Source organism: Myotis davidii, unplaced genomic scaffold, assembly GCF_000327345.1.
Source record: "Myotis davidii unplaced genomic scaffold, ASM32734v1 scaffold569, whole genome shotgun sequence".
Classification (NCBI taxonomy): domain Eukaryota; kingdom Metazoa; phylum Chordata; class Mammalia; order Chiroptera; family Vespertilionidae; genus Myotis; species Myotis davidii.
Genome location: NW_006299876.1, coordinates 892,692 through 912,886, shown reverse-complemented (window position 1 = coordinate 912,886; position 20,195 = coordinate 892,692). Strand labels below are relative to the sequence as shown.

Below are 20,195 nucleotides of genomic sequence, written 5' to 3'. Positions count from 1 at the left end.
GCCTGGGTTGCAGGCTTGATCCCCAGTAGGGAAGAAGCCGATTGAGGTTTCTCTCTCTCATTGATGTTTCTATCTCTCTATCTAAAATCAATTAATATATATATATTTCTTTTTTTTAAAGAACATGTAGGTACAAAGAATGACCATTTTAGACAGAGTGGTCTAGGCAAGCCTCTCTGGGAGGTGACACTAGCGCAGAGACCTCATAGCATTCAATCTAGATGTTAGATGATCTTGGCATGACTGCCACCTGGACCCTTATGCAATAGATTGTCACACAAGCCGCAGACTGGCAGTGACTTTTAGGTGCTCACTGAATTAAGACTCCATGGCATTGTGTGAAATGGAAGGTGAGGCAAAACTTTCAAGGAATTACTACATGCTGATTACTAGATTTTACTGGTAAGTGGATGGGTTGCCTATCTTCCAGAACTGCATTGAAAAAACTTTAATACCTCAGACAAGTTGAGCAACCTCTAAAAAGAGAAATCAGCAACATCCCTAGACTGTTAGTCATGAAAAGAAAAAGAAAACTAGCAGCCCTTCATCAATTAGCGTGAAACCTAAAAGAGATCAGATATATAGAAACCATTTACTGATTTGGAATGATGAAAGAGAGAGGTAATAAAAGCTTATATTTTAGAATATTTATAAGGAAACATAATGTTATTACAGTATTCAAGCATTCATGGAACTAACAGTTTCATCTATGTACAGGTAACCCCCAGAAGTTCTACAACATAATCTTTGTAATTTTGCTGAGGTACAGATGTGAATCTGTATGCTTTGTGTTTAACTCTTTCCTAAATCAGTTAGTTAAGGACCTCCAAGTCTATTTGCTAGTGGCAGATTTTTGTGTACTTTTCATCTAGGAATGTGGTATACATTATACCAGGTACACAACGAGGGGTTGATAAACACACACTGCAACAGTTGCTGAATACATAGAATAAAATAAGGACTTGGGGAAGCTCTGTTCTAAGGCATCAGCATCCATAAATCTATCTTGTGTTCACCTTTCTTTCTAAAGGGATGCACTGCACATGACCTGCCCACAAGTGTGGCTTGTTTCAGCCATGTTTCCTTGTGATTCTATTTGTGTTCCCATGTTGCTTTGCCTGAGCAACTGCCTTTGCTTTTCATTTCTGCAGTTGTCCTAAGTGGGAAGTGAGATGGTTGCTACCTGCTCATAAAGCACTTTGATCTCATTTATATGAAAGGTATCATGTGTATGAAGATGGGATCTTCTGATTTTTAGACAATTGTTTTGTTTAATGCTAAAGTTCAGGAAGCACATATTCAAGACACATTTGAAAAATTACAAAGTGCTGAAGGTTCTAAGGTTTATAGTTTTGACTAGCTCCTGAAATCATCAGTCAATACCTAAAGGTACCAGAAAGAAAGAATATGTGACTTTCAGTTCTTTGCAGATGCTCTTAAGCAAAGAATAGAAAAAGAAATCAGAGCACAAATATTCAAAAAGCTGTTCAAGTGCTTATTTGTGATATTTTGAAACTCAGCTATTCTGAGATGCTTAATAATTGTGATAATACCAGTAGCTATCTACATATTATCTCAGTGTGAATAAATATTGTCTAATATTTTATCAATCTTACTGCTCATTTAAATATAAAATACCAAAGGCTCAAATCCTTACCACCTACTTCTTAGCCATATTGTTTGCTTGCAGTGTCTCTAGCTGGTTCTATCATCTAAATACATCCCTAGAGAGGGCAGAATTAATTCATGTTTGAGGAGAAAGACTGAGTTGTAGCTCATCTCCCTCCACTACACACCCTGCACGTAGACAGTGCTCAGCAATTGATAAATGACTACAGGAAATTATGTCCTCTGGATAGCAACATCTTTGTAGGTGAGCACTTTCTTTTCATTTGTGCCCACATTTTTCACACATTAAGAAAGATCTATTTACGGGTCAGTCCCTTTAGGGTCCAGGTCAGCTCAAGAGCCCTCCACCACTCCACCAACTACTTAGCTGTGTTATCTCCAGCAATTTTTTAACCTCTCTGAATCTGTTTCTCATTTTTAAAACAGGACTAATAGTTGTACCTACTCAGGATTATGTTGATATTAAATGAAATAAGATACAGAAATTGCCTGGCACAGCACCTGACTCATAAGTGCCTACTACACATTTACACAAATATATACATATAAATATTATATACCCTATATAATAAAAGGGTAATATGCAAATTGACCCTAACAGCAGAACAACTGGGAATAACTGGTCACTATGACACACACTGACCACCAGGGGGCAGACGCTCAATGCAGGAGCTGCCCCCTGGTGGTCAATGCACTCTGACAGAGGGAGCTCTGCTCAGCCACAAGCCAGGCTGATGGCTGCCAGCACAGGGGTGGTGGCAGGAGCACAGGCCTGGCTGAGGGACCCCTCCAAGTGCACAAATTTTTGTGCACCAGGCCTCTAGTACTTAATAATTATAAGGGTACATAATTGAATATAATTTAAAAAGTGAGTTCAAAAGGCAATCTTTTTATTGGGTAACTTTTGGTTATGGCATCTTTGTGAGGTGATTGAGGATAAGATAGAGAAGAACTTTCTATACGTCACAGATGACAGCAAGAACAATTTCATTTCTTAGGAAAAGTCACAACATTTATTACTAGCAAGCCAGAGCTAGAAGCAGTGTGGACAGAGCTAGGCCACCTTTTTTCCTCTGTGAAGGGAACAGTCATCCATGGCCAATCTACAGCCAACATTCTGGGAAGGGCAGATTCACACAGAAGTGACAGGAAAGGTTAATGAGGTTAATAAATCCCCATAAGGCTGATTACAAAGATAAACTATCTGAGTAATGTGTAAAACAGACAAAAACAAAACAAATTTTTAAAAAAATAAAGAACCAAAAAACAAAAACTTGATACTGTTTAAGAGTTGCAAGGGCTTACAGGACAAATATTTCAGGATTCAAATTCTGGGCAAAAATAAACATGTGTCCAAATGAAACAAACTGGCACTTAGTCCTGAAAATGTGACTGTGTCGTCAGTTTTCTTATTGCTTCAAAACACTTGATCTTTTTCCCATTACTTTGGGGATCTCAGGCATCCAAAGCAAGCCTACTTTTGACAAGCAATTACCAGGGCAGATGGGAAAATAGCCACCCTACCTCAGGGTGAGTGCCCCCATTTTGTTTTACTTGAAACATCACTAGCCATGAGGAAAATAATTCTGCTTAAAAAGCTATCTGCATTTTCAATAGCACCACCTGTCCCAGAGCCCTAGAATGTTGATGGGTAATGCTCCCAGCTGCTTTTAATGTCACCTATTTGGTAGGTATTATTTATTTGGGCTAGTGACCAACTGAGTAGGATTAAATCAGCCTGCTCTATTTAACTAAAAACTAATGAGACTTTATTGGGTTTGCATAAGAACATTCACAGCATTCGCATTTTCAGAACATCGAAAACAGGTTTATGCTATAACATGAAATGTTTTTATGGTGCAGTAATGGCTTAGATAGTGTATGTAAAAAAAACAGTATCTGTTATGTGGAAACCCCTCAAATACCTGAATATGAGAACCCTCAAATGTATATAAATTATGAAATATCAAATCATCATTATATGGTAATATATAAAGGAATAATGCGGTTAGTGTTCATAAATAAAGCATTTGAGGAGGACTATTCATTCATTCCTCTGAGTCACAATGGTACTATTTAATTCCCTGAAGTAGTCAGTTATCAAATAAAACTCTTATGATGAGAAAGTCATAATACACAACCCAGAATGCTGGCTTCTAATAACTGAACTGTAAGGCATCTGTCACATAGGAACCTCAAAGTAGTCTCTGAAACCCTTGAAGCAGTGCCATGAGGGTAGGTGGCAAGTATCTTACAACTTCATATGAAAAATATTTCAGTGGAAATTCTCTGAAGCTTTCTTGAGCACGCAGTGTGTACACCAGACACTGCGAAGGATGCAGAGAGGAAAATCACACAGTCCTTGCAATAGACTATCTAATAGGGAGGACAGACAGATACAGAACTCTTATCCAAGACAGGCTATGCCAAGTGCAATAACACATATATGAGCACTATTCTAATGAGAATAATAAGGGTGAGGCAGAAATTGACACTTATTTCGGACAGACAAATCAGGTTAAAACATTTTTCCATTTTATAATCACTGGATTTCAACAGACCCTACAGTTCTTCTTTTAGTCCAACTTCCACTTTGTCATGACAGTTTCAACATGACTCTCCAAACTACAGTTTTGCAAACCGTTTCCCAGAGTGTGTATGAAGAGTTAAAAAGTCATTCTTCACAGATTGCATAATGATAAGACTATGAACCAGTTGGTGACTTGTCTACCTTTATATGGTTTACGTCCCCTGCCTCCCTCCTCAGTTCATACATTTGAATTGACTAATTATGTACTGGTCTTGCTTTCCCTAAAGCAGTGGTGCCCAAATTTAGAAATGCTGGGTTGGGGCAGCAGTCTGTTTTATCATGCCTTCCAGGTGATCTGGTGCAGGATCAAGTTTGAGAACCAGTGGTCCGTATGAGAGAAAGATAACCAGGAAGGACTGAGGACCAGTACCACAGTCCCAAAATTACACTCAAGAGAAGAGTCTTAATTCGTCGCATTTTGGCAGGGGATAAGAGGACAGCTTAAGCCCTTTGCCCCAACCATTTGGGTATTTGCATTCTAATAGCGACCTGAAGCAGCAATGCTTTAGTCCAAATAGCACAATCTACAACTCTGGCTCTAAGAATCCAGCAGGAGAAGATGTCAGGAGAACCATCAAACCACACCCGCTCTGCAATAGGTTTCTGTTCCTTGGAGACTTGAACCAACTGACAGCTCATAGAGGAATTTACAGGGCAGGATTCCAACACTAGTGAGCAGAGGATTCATGTGGCTTCTCCCAGCCCAGTCCTTCTCATTGCTAACTCTTGACCAGAGCTGTCACCTGTGGAAAGGAGTTCATCTATTCCCATGGAGAAAACCACCTAATCTGCCCACCTGATGCTAGATCCCCTGCTGGCCAGGTCCCCAATTTATATGTCACCCTTCAAAAGTTGCTTATGCTTATGTTAGCAACAAAATCAAATAGCTATAACTTTCCAAGTCCTGAGCCTTATTTCCTTAAGAAAGATTCTAATCAGAAACACAATGCAGTAAATTACATCTTCTTTCAGCAATTTAGTTTTCAGCCTTGTTTTTCAACCCAACTTTTGTGCTTGAGGTTAATGTTTTTGCCTGAGGTGTTGAATGAATATTGGAAATTTGACAAAGGAAGACAAAAGACAACAAATAAGGGAAAAGAGAATGGAACCAAGAGTTTATTGAAGACTGGGAATAAGTTGACTATGCTATGAAAATAGCAAATATGGATAAATTAGACTTTTTGAATCAAAACTGTCTAACAAGCAGCTTGTTAGTTTAAGTAAGGCTCTCAGTAAAGTGTAGTCTGACTTGCATTTCCCATGATTCCCTGTTCTTCAGACCAAGCTCCAAACACCAAGAGCATTCAGCATTTAAGTAAAGGGAGAAGCAATTCCTTTGGGGTTGTTGCTTTAGAATAATGACAGCAAGTAGACAGTTTGGCAGCAGCCTGTATTCTCCAGAGAACAGGAAAAGAGACACTTGTGAGGGGTGATTCCCGCCCCCATACATGTTTTTAAAGTCACATTGGGCATGTCCATCTAAGTTCAAGTTCACGTGCTGCAACCCACAACAGCAGGGAGAGTTTCTTCTTTATAAAGCTTCCAGGAAAGCAAATCATCTCACCCATGTCTGAATCAAAGAAGGAAAACTCCAGGCAAAGATGGAATAGCATTCAGAGTATGCGAGCATACACACACCAAGACAGTCACACTGAGCACTTACCTGCAATATACATGTGCAGGGCCCCCTCCATGACAGCCCAGACAGTAGCTTCTATCATCTGATTTGAAAAGTCCAGTAGAGTCCTGTGTATTATTTAATTGAAAAAGTTTCATAATAACAACAGTTCCTTGAAGGATTCAGACGCATGTTGAGGCTAGTTTGATGTGGCAAAACTTTAAGAGCTCAAGATGTTTCCCCAAGAGAGATGAAGGACATGCCAAGTATGGCTGCCTCATTGAGATGACAATTTAAAGGATACAGAGACTCTCTGGGAGAGGTGACAGGGATGTGCCACAATGGTAATGATGAATAGCACAGAAAGCACGATTGTGGTACTACCAAAGCCAGGCCCCTCACCATGCACCCCTCAGTACTTCAGCAAGGATCTAACCTAGGAAAAAGATGAATTATACAAGCTGCCTTGGATATGAGAAGCATAATCTGAACAGAATATATAAATGAGGTTATTATATTTTAGCGCCCGTGTGAATCAGGAAAAATAAAGCATATTCACAATTGTGAAGAAAATTGAGTTCAGAAGCTGGGAGTTCACAAAATGGCAGTTGAGCTGAATAAGTGGCACAATACACCATACTTGCCAAGAATATATATGAAGGTTCTCTGGTGGTCATCTGAGGCTGGAGTAGCCTGGGGAAGCAAGTGAACTCAAGCTTTCTGTTTGAAATGGAGAGTTTGCCTGAGAAGAATTTTCCCCGGGTTTCTACATGCAGTGACAATCAAGATTACTGCAAATGTAAAAAGAATAGTTTAATACTGTCCCAAAATTTAGATAAATTACACTGATGCAGGATGACTGATGTTGGTCAAAGATTGTGGTAAGTACTAGTAATCCAGAAATAAAAGGAGCTGAGAGTTATTCTTGTGAAAAATGGATGACATGGAGTATGTAAATAATGGGAGCAAATGCAGCAAGATACAGAGAATCTTAAAACATTTAAAATCTAGTACATTACAAAGAGAGTTCAATGCTGATAAATGTAAAATAATAAGTTTTATGGGGCTTTATCATATGCTGTGAGTTGATGTGGATCATAATATATGGGGAATAAAAAAGTAGGAGAGTTAAAAGATAAGTCTGCACATTATTTATGACTGATGAAGAGAGAAATGAATGAGAAGAAGAACAGGTAGACAATGTCTTGAATAATGATGACTTTGATGAGTTGTTATCACACAAATCTGTGTGCTTCATAAAATACGATGAATACTAAAGAGCAAAAGAGTCTAAAGACAAGTCTACTCAGAATGAGATACTGAATGAAGGGAGAAAGGAATACAAGAGAAATGCCCAGACTAATGATGACTTTTATGAGACTTTCACTCACCAGCCTGGTCCTTCATAAATATAAGCTGTATAGGAAATAAACGAGCAGCAAAGAAAAGAGGTCTGTATCTGCCATAAAATATGAGCAAATAATGCCAACTAGGCTTGACAAAATAAAAAAATTAAATAATTGAGCCTAATAGAGCTGTGGGAAGACACAATGTCTAGATTAATGTGAACAAATAAAATGAGCAAGGGTAGAATTATCTTGCCAAGAGGGAATCAGCTACTACCTAGGTATGCATTATTGTTGCAAAGGCCACCTTGTTAACTGGTAGAGCCTTGGCAAGTTCACAATTACGTCCCACTACACCCCCAAAAAAGCCATCAGCACTTAGGACTCAGGAAACAATGTTTAACAGATTTTCAACTGGTTTGGCCTCATTAACATACAGTCTCTTTTCAGCCCCTCTGGCTCCAATTCCTATATACTTTGCAGAAGGTTTTCTCAGCTTGTTTATACTTAATTCATACCCAACTTGTTAAATTTTGCTTTGTAAAATGTTACTGTCTACTAGTATAACTAGAATCCTCCTTTTATTTTCATTTCTTGTTACATAGAACTTAGAAATGAGACCAGATCTCTCGGGATTGGTTCAAAATCCAGAATTCAATGACTTTCAACTGTCTTCTCTATTAGAACAAATGGTATTTCAATATCTTCCCAAAAGACACTGGGGGAATCAGACAAGGCAAAGCAAGTGTCAATATGCCATTACCATGCCATTCAGAACCATAACAAAGAATTCATTAAATGGACAGCCCGTTGGACAGAAACCCACTGATCTACATCAGAACTAGGAATTTGGGTCTATGAGCTCAATATACAAACACACTTATAGCAACAATTATACTAGCTTACTCTATGTAATATTTAATGGTGTGTAGTTTGTGTTGTAGGAAGGCCTTAGGTAATCAGGATAAATCCTATACATATAACATATCCAATTCCTTTGATTGCAATAGACTTTACTAGTGAAGTTTATTAGCTATAGCATATAAAACAAGTGTTGACTGGTTTTTCAGAGATTTTTTTTTCTCTCACGCAAATGATCTGTGTGGCCATGAGTCTTTAGATACATGGCCTTGAATTGCTGATTCTGTTCAAATAATGTATAATGTCAGGATGAAATTATGGTTACTTTGGAAAGCCATATTTGCCCAAATAACATGTGCCCTTTTTTAATTGATCTTGGCAGGAAGGGGAGAGGCAGAGAGAGAGAGAGGGAGGGAGGAAAATATATTTTTTATTAATTTCAGAGAGAGAGAGGGAGAGAGAGAGAGAGAAATCAGCTCCTCCTATAAGCATCCCAATAGCAGATGGAACCCACAGCAACCCGGGCATATGCCCCGACCTTGAACCGAACCCACCATCCCCAGGTCTATGGGACAAGGCTCCAATCCACTTAGCCACACTGGTCAGGGCAACATGGCTCCTTTTAACCCAAGATTTAGCTTCCCTGGATACCCTGTATCCCACTTGGTGAAAAATCTGACATCGATGCCAGGAAAAACCATTGATCTTGCACAGACTGTCTTAACCCTACCAGCTCCAGCTAGAAAAATGTACATTCTAGTGCTCAGCTGCCAAAACTAGGATTGAACTCCAGTGAAAAACTCCCTGCCATCCCCTGCTATCCCCCAATAACAGTGGAGCAGGGAAAAATCTTTGCTGCAATTTGCCCCTTGGCTCTCCTATCTACCAAGATACTGAAATTTGTTACAACTTGTTGGCAAGCTAGAGCCGGAAGTATACTTGGTTTAGTGGACTGTGCCTCTTGGAGACAAACCTGGTTTAAGAATTAGTTTAATGGAATCCCATTCTTGGGTAAGTATGAAACACATTTGTTTAAAGGAAAACCCTCCTGAAATATTTTATGTCAATTAGGCAAGAGAAATAGGGTACTATAGTCAGAGACCACGTCTCTTTTGCAGACTTTAACTCTTAAAATTCACCCAACTAAGTCTGCTTAGTTATTATAGAAAATTGTTATTCCAGTAAAGCTAATTGCCAATATGTACCAAGAGGCTTAAAAATGTTCACACCTGTGTATGTAAATGCATACAAAATGCATATAACAAAGTGATATTGCTGATTACTTCTGGGGAGAAGAGCAGGAACTAAGATGGAAGTGGTCAGCAGGGATTTCAGTCATATCTACAATGTATTATATATTAAATAATATAATTAATTTTAATAACAGAAAAATATCCTCCCACAGCTAAGACTGTCTCCCAAGGAAATAATAAGAAATTCAATGCAGAAAAAATCAAAAAAACAACAAAATGTCCTAAAATAGGAAATGGCTTAAACAAGTTAAGGAATATTAATTTAAGTCTATTTTATATAATAACAAAAAGCTATATTAAGTAATTTCTTATTACATTAAACAGTGTTAACAACATACTATTAACTTAAAAATATCTGTCTACAGAACTATACTGAGCATAATCCCAATTTTGGTGGGTGAAAATGATATGCACACCCTCCCCAACATGTTATTAGTAGTTACTACTGGTTGGTGAAATTGTTTTCTTTGTTATACTTGACTGTGTTTTCCAAAGTTTCTCCAACTTGGCTTCTAGACTCTGGTTTCAACATGCTTTTATATTTGTCTTTGATTTTGTGTTACAGGCGTGCTTGTGTGATTCGAGGCCAAGTGGTGGCAGTAGATGGAACCCCTCTAGTAGGGGTGAATGTTAGTTTCTTGCACCACAGTGATTATGGGTTTACCATCAGCCGGCAAGATGGAAGGTAGGTCAATATTGCTTCTGATCATTGATGGGGGCCAAATACTGACTTCTAAACATGAGTGAAACCAGGCCTCAGGGGATGTAATACTTGTAAGCCCATATTTCTTCTGGCTGTATCTTGAAAAGTCCTTGGTAATATTTATCTCCTCTATTCCCCACCTAAATCAAACCAAATTTCTCTTCTAACCCTGTACTCATACTCTCAAATCTTCTTGAAACCCTGATCATGTGAAAAGTTTTCTAGCCTCCATCTAATTCCATTTATAAAGCCAGCTTCAACATTCAGTGAGGCGATGCAGGTAGTAAAGAGGGAGCCATGGACCACACAGGCCGTGACAGCCTCAAAATATTTTAGAAATAAATGTGTCCAAAATGTTTCTCTCAAAGGTATAGAATTCAACGACATTAAGACTTTTTTAAAAATGCGTTCTTCCTAGACTGCTTATTTTACTAGTGGCTGAAACTGGTTGACAAACAGTCATCCTAACCAATTGCCTTTGGTGTCTATATAACCATAGTGATTTAACCTTAAGCTCCAACCACAAAGCTGCTCTCTAAGGGCTTCTCAAGGCTGAGACTTGGGAAGCACAACCACTAGGGAAAATCTTTTCTTCCTTGAAATGGATTTGCGCATCGCTTCTCGGCCTTTTGGCTAAGATCAAGTGTGAAATGGATTTGCTCACAAAAACATTTTTGTTGCTGTTGTTTAGACAGACATTTATTAGAATAGTTGAGCCAATAGAACCATGCATCCAAAAGTATTTATGATGCTCAGGAACATTGTAATAATGACTTTGAGGTACCCTAAGTCTCCAGGTGGCTACCCTTAAAATGTCATACTCATGACAAGCCACTTCAGTACTCACATAAAGAGGCCAGTTGGCTTGGAGCTTTATTACAGTGTGAGAAACTATCTCATTTCAAGAATTTACAATCAATTCCAAACCACTCTGGAGTTGTTAATTGTTCAACTTCAGCTAACTGAATTTAGTTTTCAACTGCTTGTCAAGAAAATGCTTATAAAAATTAGTTAAAGAAGATAATACGGAAGAGTTTTAACCTATATAAGAAAACAACTAATCATATGGATTTTTATATAAATTATTATCAACTAGCCATCTCTTCATTGTAACAAGTTCAGCAGAGTTACTCTGGATGCAGGTAGTCTGAAGAAAAAAATATATATATATAAAAAATATATATATATATAGAGAGAGAGAAGAGAGAGAGAGAGAGAGAGAGAGAGAGAGAGAGAGAGAGAGAGAGAGAAAGACTAAGCAACCGTTAAGGTGGAACAACTAGAATGGACCAGAATGACCACTTCCTATGATGTGCACTGACACCAGGGGGAAGACGCTTAACACAGAGCTGCCCCCTGGTGGTCAGTGTGCTCCCACAGGAGGAGCACTGCTCAGTCAGAAGCCGGGCTCACTGCTGGCAAGCACAGCGGCAGTGGTGGGAACCTCTCCCACCTCCATGGCAGCGTTAAGAAGCAGCGAACTAAGTGGTAAGGAGCAGTGAACAGGCGAGTGTTAAGGAGCAAGGGGTTGTGGGCTGCGAGAGGGCACGGGCCAGGCTGAGGGACCCCCCCATGCACTAATTTTGTGCACCGGGCCTCCAGCATATATATAAAAGGCTAATATGCTAAGGGTCCATCCAACCATCCCACCGGTCGCTATGATGCACACTGACCACCAGGGGGCAGACGCTCAATGCAGGAGCTGCCAAGCTGCAGTGACTTGGCAGCTGGGTTCTCAGGTGACACACCCCAAAACCAGAGAGGAGGGAGCCTGATTCCTTCCTCGAGGGGCCTCACAATTCCACCTTTGGCCATGGGTTATGTTATTGCTGGGGCACTGTCAGTCCTGAATCTGGTTTGCTGCACACTTGCGTTTGCTTTCCACACCTTGTACGACAGCAACTTTGCAGAGTGCCCTCTTGCACTCCAGGGCCCCTCAGGGGATGTTGGAGAGCCTATTTCAGCCAATCCCCACAGGCCAGGCCGAGGGACCCCACTTGCCGGAGGGACGCCGCTCACTCCACAGACGCCGGGAAGGGACCACAGGAGGTTGGCTCCAGGCGTGTACAGCCCTTCTTGCCCAGTCCCACCCCACTGGCCACCTTCTAATTAATTTTCTTTCAATGTCCATGAATCCATTCACTGGGTCACTAGGTGTGTGTGTGTGTGTGTGTGTGTGTGTGTATACACACACACACACACATGCTATACACATTCACACGTATATATTGCTTATGTCTGTATACATGAACAATACAAACTGAATTTCCTTTCAAATATTCTATAATTGGCTCATTAGTAATTCAAATGGATCCTTCTCCCAATTAGATGGAATGATGGAATTTTACTAGTTCACTCACCAGTAGCTGGTTCACAAAACTGACCTCTCCCTCACCAGTATGTTCCAGAAAATGAGAAATGGATTATTGCTTTAAAAAGACTATGCCCTTGGGGACATTTGACTGCTCATGGAGAAATGATGGGCCCTCAGTTTTTTTTAGCTTGTGTATAAAGTTTTCAGTGAATTGTTTGATATTCATAAGAGAACATAAAAGAAACTTGATGTCTAAAAAGCCTAACAATTTGTTCCAATTTATAGAAAAATATTAAAGAGGGGCATTTTTTGTGTTTTTAGTTTTAAATAAAATGCCAAGACCCTCTTCCCTGAGCTCACTGTAAGTTTATGTAGATGACAGATACTAGCCAGAGTCCCCTCTGGCTATAACTCTTCCCTCAGGCTCCACAAAGGGTGTCAGCATTCAAAATATGTTTCCCAAATGCCAACCAGACTGTCCTGTTGTCATCTCTTGGACATAAAGTGACAATCTGATGAGAGTTTCCATTTATATGTCTCTGCTTATTGCTACCTCAGATTGAGTAAGTACATTTCAGAAGCAGCATATCATAAGGAAGCTAGACCTGAGGGCAAAAAGGATTATAGAAAGGCTGAGATTAGCATTTAGATACCTATTAGGTCAGAGTGTGACATGCAAGATAAGATCAGATTGCAAGACCCTCTGTCTCCAATTCTCAATCCCACTGGCCTGCTTCTGTGCCTGTAGTTCCCACCAAAAAGATCACTTCTTTTGATGAAGCTATTGACTCTCTCAAAAACCCCGTTAAATGTAAATATGTGGGATTTGGAAATAATTACCATCATCATCCATTTGCACCAATTGATTAACAACTTTCCCTAGAGAAACAGAAAAAGTCTAGATCATGGGACCAAAGTGATGCATGAAAAGCAGAGGGAAGCATGGGAGTGGACACACGGCCCTCTAAAAGTAAGAATAGATAATGCAGATTGGGAGGCACCAAAGTATCAGAAAAGTAAAAAAGGCAATTCTAAAAGAGAAACAAATATGTATGAGTATCTACTCTATGCCAGGCATTTACATGAATGTCATTGTTTCATCCTCACAACAACTTTATGAGCTAGAAATCATTAATATCATCCTCCCCACTTGCAGATGAGAAGACTTATCCAAATTAACACAGCTAATAAGGTAGAGCCCAAAAGTGAACCCAAGTAATCTGGCTCTTATCTTCTATGATTTACCACCTTCAACTTAGAGAGCAGGTGCTCAGTTAAGTGTTGAAGAAAACTATAAATATTTTAGCTAGTGACAAGCCAAATAGGTGATTCTTGAGAAGCACTAAAGGTCTCAAAAACTGTGTTTGGAATACTTCATAAGATGAAGAGAAGGTTCCCTCTGATTCTCCTATATATGCTTGACTCTTGACTTTTTAAAAATATTTCTTAATTGATTTTTAGAGAGAATGAAAGGGAGAAGGAGAGAGAGAAAGAGAGAAATATTGATTGGCTAGCCCACAACCCAGGCATGTTCTCTGACTGGTAAACTGGCAGCCTTTCAGTGCATGGACCAACCAGTGTCCAAATGACTGAGCCACACTGGCCAGGGCTTAATTCTTGTCTTCATGCCATTTACTCATTTACAGTAGTAGGTGAGTGATAGATCATGTTAGCCCACTTTACTAATGAGGAAACTGACACTCATGGATGTTAAAAAACTAGCCCAAAGACACAAAGTTAACAGGGCAGAACTGGGATTTGAACCCAGGTGCAGATGAAGCCAAAATCACATTCTTCCTGAAAAACAAGAAGCTTGCCCTGTCTGCTTAATTTTTCTAGAAGTAGGGAATAATTCCCAGGGACATATGTTCTTGCTTAGATAGTTTATTTTGTATTTTTGTTGTTTCTGCTTGTGTTTGTTTTCAAATAAATAAGCACTTCAGTTTAAAAGAGTCAAGAACTAAGATTTGGGTGAAGCGAATAAACTTGCCCAAGGGCATAGAGTTAAATCAATGTAGAATGTGAACTAGAGGAAAGGTCTCTTGGCAAGTTATGTTGGATTTTCCCCACTATACTTGCCTTAAACTGTTCCTGTATTATCATAAATTCAACCTCTCTGTCTTAAACCATAACCATAAACGGTTTGGGTTTTCTTTTTTTAGTTCAAACCTAGATTATTTTCTATAGCTAATGCAGTTTTTCAAATCCTCTTTTTGGAAACTACCTTAATATTACAGCTACTTCACTGAAAAGGGACAATAAACTATACAGTATTACTCATCCTTTGTTACTGTCCATTTATCTTTATCTGGAAGATTTCTGCAACAAGATACAATTAGTAATGCTATAATAAATACAATAAATGTCATATGAAGGGAGTGGTGAGCGCTCCATAATTAAGTCTGATTACCTATCAGGGCATTTTATCATTGAAAAGGTGTTTTCAGAAAGATCGTTTTTGGATAGAGGGAATTATTACATCTCTCGTGTGGATTCAAGTTGCTTTGAATATTAAGGAGCATCATATTGCCCTTTATCCATTTTTTAGTTCTAATGGTAAAAATTATCATTATCTTACTTTTACATAGTATTTTATGCGTTTTGAATGCTTTCAAGCACATTATCATTATACTTAGAAGGGGAGTAAGGAAGAACCACATAGTACAGAATAAACGGAAACTTGAATCTGTTATGCTCCACTGCAAGAGTCATGTAAGAGATGCACTTGCAGAAGAGGTGGTCTTGCTTTGTCAGAGATATGGAGGGAATTGTCAGTGGAGATGGACAGGATCCATTACAGGCTTCCTTAAAAAAGAAGAGCAAGAGGCTTTCTAAAAGGAAGCAGGAATCCTAAATACAGACTTCAAGTAGAATCAGGAGCCAATGGGGATAGTCATATTTTCAGGGTACAAGTATGTATTGTTCAAGCAAATTTCACTGAACAATTTTCCTCTTCTGCCTTCTTTCTCCAAATACCATCTCAAAGACACCATCAGGTTTCTGACACTATGTTTGTGATCCTGAACGAGATATTTAACCTTTTGCCTCCTACTTTTCTTGATTTTTTTTTTTTGAGGATGAATAATACATTAGATGCTGCTGAATGTGAAATGGTCATCTTTCAGTTATCTCTAGCACAAAGGGTAGCAGTGATATCGCATTTGACTTTGCAGAAATGAATGCAGTAGTTTTGTTTAAGATAGTATTAAATTGGCTTACAAATTCAGGGTGAATATCAACTGGTGATAAGAAATTTTTTCTCAGAAGTCTACTGGATAGTGAAAAGAAGTCATCCATGGAATGAATACTGAGCTAGAGGGAACTTATAACAGACAATATGAATGGATATATTGAGTTCCAAAAAAGGAAAGTACACTAAAGTTACCTATTTTTTAACTTTATTTTGGTTGTTCATTTGCTTAAAACTGTCTTATAATTTTCCATCTCAGCTTTGACCTCGTTGCCATCGGTGGTATCTCTGTCACCTTAATCTTTGATCGTTCACCTTTCCTGTCTGAGAAGAGGACACTCTGGTTGCCTTGGAATCAGTTTATTGTGGTGGACAAAGTAACCATGCGGAGAGTTGTATCAGACCCACCATCTTGCGATATCTCCAACTTTGTCAGCCCAAACCCTATTGTGCTTCCTTCACCGCTCACATCATTTGGAGGGTCTTGTCCAGAGAGGGGAACTATTGTTCCTGAGCTGCAGGTGAGTGTATTGGCCTTTGAAAGTATAAAATCATAGCATCTTGGGGTGCTCAACAATGCATAATGGCTAGAGTCTTTTTCCTGTACTCCTGCTAGTACTATAATGTACTGCCCTTCATTTGTCAAAAGAAGCCTTCAAATGTAATCTTTTTGGCACAGATTTTGCAAAGTGCTTGCCAGGGCGATAGGGCACTATCTGTGGCCATGGAACAAAGCAAGATGAACTAGTTGTCAAGAGAATTAAACCCCAAACCTTGACCTAATGAACACTGTGCTCTAAGGAACAAAGATAGTGGGCTCAATCGTGTTAACAGTATAATCAATAAGGTGGGAACATTTGTGCTTCTGAAATGAAAGCTCTTTAAAAAATCTAGTTTTCTTTCATTGTCAAGTTTATATCCATTGTCGTTGTTCTTAGAAGTCTTGACAATTTCTCTTTATTTAACTGTGTTTAGTGAGGGTAGTTTTCAAGGCTATGGGCTTTAATGTTTAAAGCTTTGTTTTTGAGTGTTCAAGCTTTACAATCAGAGGAACCTTGATATTTTAGGATTTCTGAAAATTTTTCTTTACTGAGCATTCAGTATTTTAACTTCAATGTTTCATTCAAACATCCATAGTACAATTCTCTCACTACATTATAGAAACATTTTAATGATAGTTAATATGGAAACCACCAAAATGAACTCAAGTCATACAGATCCAGAATTCAAAAGTATACTCAAGAAGAAATAATGGACATTCCGGGATGTTCCATCACAACATCCCCACAAACTATTAGCAGTGCCTGTAGGATACCTCTTAAGAAAAGCTCACAAAAAATAGTGCTGTATGGGACAAGGAGTCCAAAGAGTTGCCATTCCTGTCTGTTCCATTGTTTTATCTTAGAAAAAAAGTGAAAACAGGACAATATTAATGAGTACATTTGACTGGTATGCCAATCCCTTCACAGATGTCATAAGGAAGTATGGATCTCTTTCAGCACAAAAGTTTTCAAACTGATTTAGGATTGCATGTTTTCTTGGGGAAATGAAATAATAAGGTACTAAGTAGCATGCTATTTTCTTCTATTGTGCTTCTGCCACTATCTAAGAAGACAGAGCCAATAGTATCAAATAGCTAATGTAGAGCAAGAAAAAGTGGGCATTAAGTAGACAAAAGGGATTTGTGCCCCCAAAGAAAGGATTGGCACGCAGTCAGGGTTGCTCAGTGGTTGAGCATCAACCTATGAACCAGAAGGTCAGGGTTGGATTCCCGGTTGAGGCACATGCCGAGGTTTCAGGCTGATCCCTGATTTGGGGCATGCAGGAGACAGCCGATCAATGATTCTCAACACTGATGTTTCTATCCCTCTCTCTCCTTCTCCCTTCCTCTCTGAAATCAATAAAAAATATATTTAAAAAAAATAAAAGAATGGCCAGAAGTGCTGGACAATGTGAGATATGTGTTTAACTATGTGTACTAGTTGGGAAAAGGAAAAAGGGACAGGGTTCTGAGCTAAACATGAATGAGGGCACAGAAATATCCATATTGTGCATGTCACCTTAAATGTGTTGAATAGGATAGGCTGTATTTTTAAAGTCGAAAGTCATAAAATGCAAACTTTAGTTTTAGTGACCACTTTTGGTTGTTTAACTCCATCTGTGCTAATAAACAAATAAGTCACAGCAATTCATTAAAAGTAGCCAAGCAGTATTTTCACTCTGGGACTAACATATAATATAAAAATTTCAGAGGAGCTATTGGGAGTTATTTGCTTTTCAGTCACAGGTGCCAACTTGGAAAAACTACTTCCCAGCTATTGGTATAACCAGACACAGAGAAATATGTAAGCAAAATTTGATTAAAAATTTGGCCTCAGGGTCATTCCAAAGCTCCAAAGAAGACGAATTTGATGGCATCAGTAAAGATTAATTCTAGGGAATCCATAATCTCTGTCATAAAATATCACTTGCTGGGCCTGCTTCTGGAGACCTTCCTCTTAAAGACTGTAGCCTGAATAAGGATCACAGCAATAGTTTTGTGATATATGACTTAACACACTGAACAAGATTTTGTGTATGGGTGTATATAAGAAAAAGACCACTTAATGGCACCCATGTCACTGAATTGCTTGACATTCAGCAGTGTGATCTACTACTAAGCAGTGTTTAGAAAACTGTTGAAAAACTGAAATTGTACTTTTCACAGTCATTCCTGGCAGAGAAAAAGAGAGAATAGTTCTCAGAGTTGGCTGGATGGCTTGTGTCCATGCAGATTCAGTGCAGAATTAGAAACCTATGGACACACAGCCTCACAAAGATTCTAGAACAAGTGGCTTTACATCCACAGATCCCTTTAAGCTCTCTCCTCTTATCTGATTCTAAGCCAACAAAGCATGCAATGTTCTGACCTACCTGTGAGCACTGATCAGAACCAATTTGGCTTTCTTCTTTCAGGTTGTACAGGAGGAGATCCCCATTCCTTCCAGCTTTGTGAGGCTGAGTTACCTGAGCAGCCGCACCCCCGGATATAAAACACTGCTACGGATCCTTCTAACACATTCAACCATTCCCATGGGGATGGTTAAAGTACACCTCACAGTAGCTGTGGAGGGGCGACTCACCCACAAGTGGTTTCCTGCTGCAGCTAATCTCGTCTACACATTTGCTTGGAACAAGACAGACATCTATGGACAGAAGGTTTGGGGCCTGGCAGAGGCCTTGGGTATGTTGAAATAATTCTATGTAAATAGTAGTATGACAGTCGCAAAATAGAACATACTGGTTGCTTATTAATCTGCATTTGAAATAATTACAGGCTTTCTTTTATCTAAAGCAGGCGTGGGGAATCTTATTTCTGCCAAGGACCATTTGTATATTTACAACATTATTTGAGGGCCATACAAAATTATCAGCATAAAAGTCATCCTGCTATATTTGGTCAAACATTGAATTAATTCACCGCTCATGCCTTGACAGGGCCTTATATGGCCTGCAGCCTGCTGTTAACCACACCTGATCTAAAGGATCTAAGGCAGCGGTTCTCAACCTGTGGGTCGTGACCCCTTTGGCTGTCGAACGACCCTTTCACAGGGGTTGCCTAAGACCATCCTGCAAATCACATATTTACATTAGGATTCATAACAGTAGCCACATTACAGTTATGAAGTAGCAACGAAAATAATTTTATGGTTGGGTCACAACACGAGGAACTATATTTAAGGGCCAGAAGGCTGAGAACCACTGAAAGGTGTTTTTTCGTTTAAACACTTCCTTCATGCCTGGTTAGAGTTCCCTTTTGATACATTCTTGCTTGAAACAGTTTTAGTTCCCTTTTCATGATGACTATACACCAGTAGAATCACACACTCTCTGGCTTGTAACTGTCTCCAGAGCTGAGCATTACCTTCTAACTGTGACCTTTGGTGTGGTGTTCTTAGGCCATGTTTTTGGATTTGACATTTAGACTGTCATTTCCACTTAGAAACTGCAAAATTAACTTATAGGCATCTCCACTTATTACCTTTTATGTCTAAGATGGTTAGACTCCATTAAATTGTTACTTTGGTAGGTTAAATAAAAAATCATCCTACCTTCCCAGTCCTTTTGATTTTCTGTTATCTTAAGACTTTAAAACCTAGAATCTTACAGATAGCAGATACCTTAAAAGGTCCTTTGGGCTGATGGTTTTCAGATATTTAGTTCTCACAGACAAATGACATTTCTAAAAAATGAGACTGTGAAATATTTGCCAACTTTTTATTTTGGCAAATAAGGCTATTTTTAAAAGGGGGAAAACACTACTATCTACTATTACCTCCTATCACCATCCTATCTAATAAAAGAGAAACATGGTAATTAGCCATACATCCGCTACCCTTCCCATTAGCTAATCAGGGTGATATGCAAATTAACTGCCAGCCAAGATGGCAGCCGGCAGCCAGGCAGCTTGAAGCGAACATGAAGCTTGCTTGCTTCAGTGACGGAGGACTCCAACGTTCCTCGCCTACCGCTGCCAGCCTCTGAGCTTGCAGTTTGAAACATTGTTACAAATATAGAAGCTAAACAAAACCCCAAAAACCTGCTTTCAGCCAGCCAGGATCTCAGAGCTGGAGTTGATACAGTGTTTCGATTATAGAAACCAAACAAACCAGATACCTGCTTTCAGAAGCAGAGGACTCAGAGCTGGGGTA

At 39.1% G+C, this 20,195-nt stretch overlaps 1 protein-coding gene across 1 annotated transcript in view; it reads left to right on the top strand.

Moving 5' to 3' along the window:
- TENM1 (teneurin transmembrane protein 1) overlaps positions 1–20,195 on the top strand; it is a 409,966-nt gene that overhangs the window by 239,650 nt on the left and 150,121 nt on the right. The window contains exons 13-15 of the mRNA XM_006776037.2: positions 9,863–9,982; positions 15,764–16,025; positions 18,460–18,727. Of these exons, the coding sequence (XP_006776100.1) occupies positions 9,863–9,982; positions 15,764–16,025; positions 18,460–18,727 (650 nt within the window). The remainder of the gene's footprint in view (positions 1–9,862; positions 9,983–15,763; positions 16,026–18,459; positions 18,728–20,195) is intronic.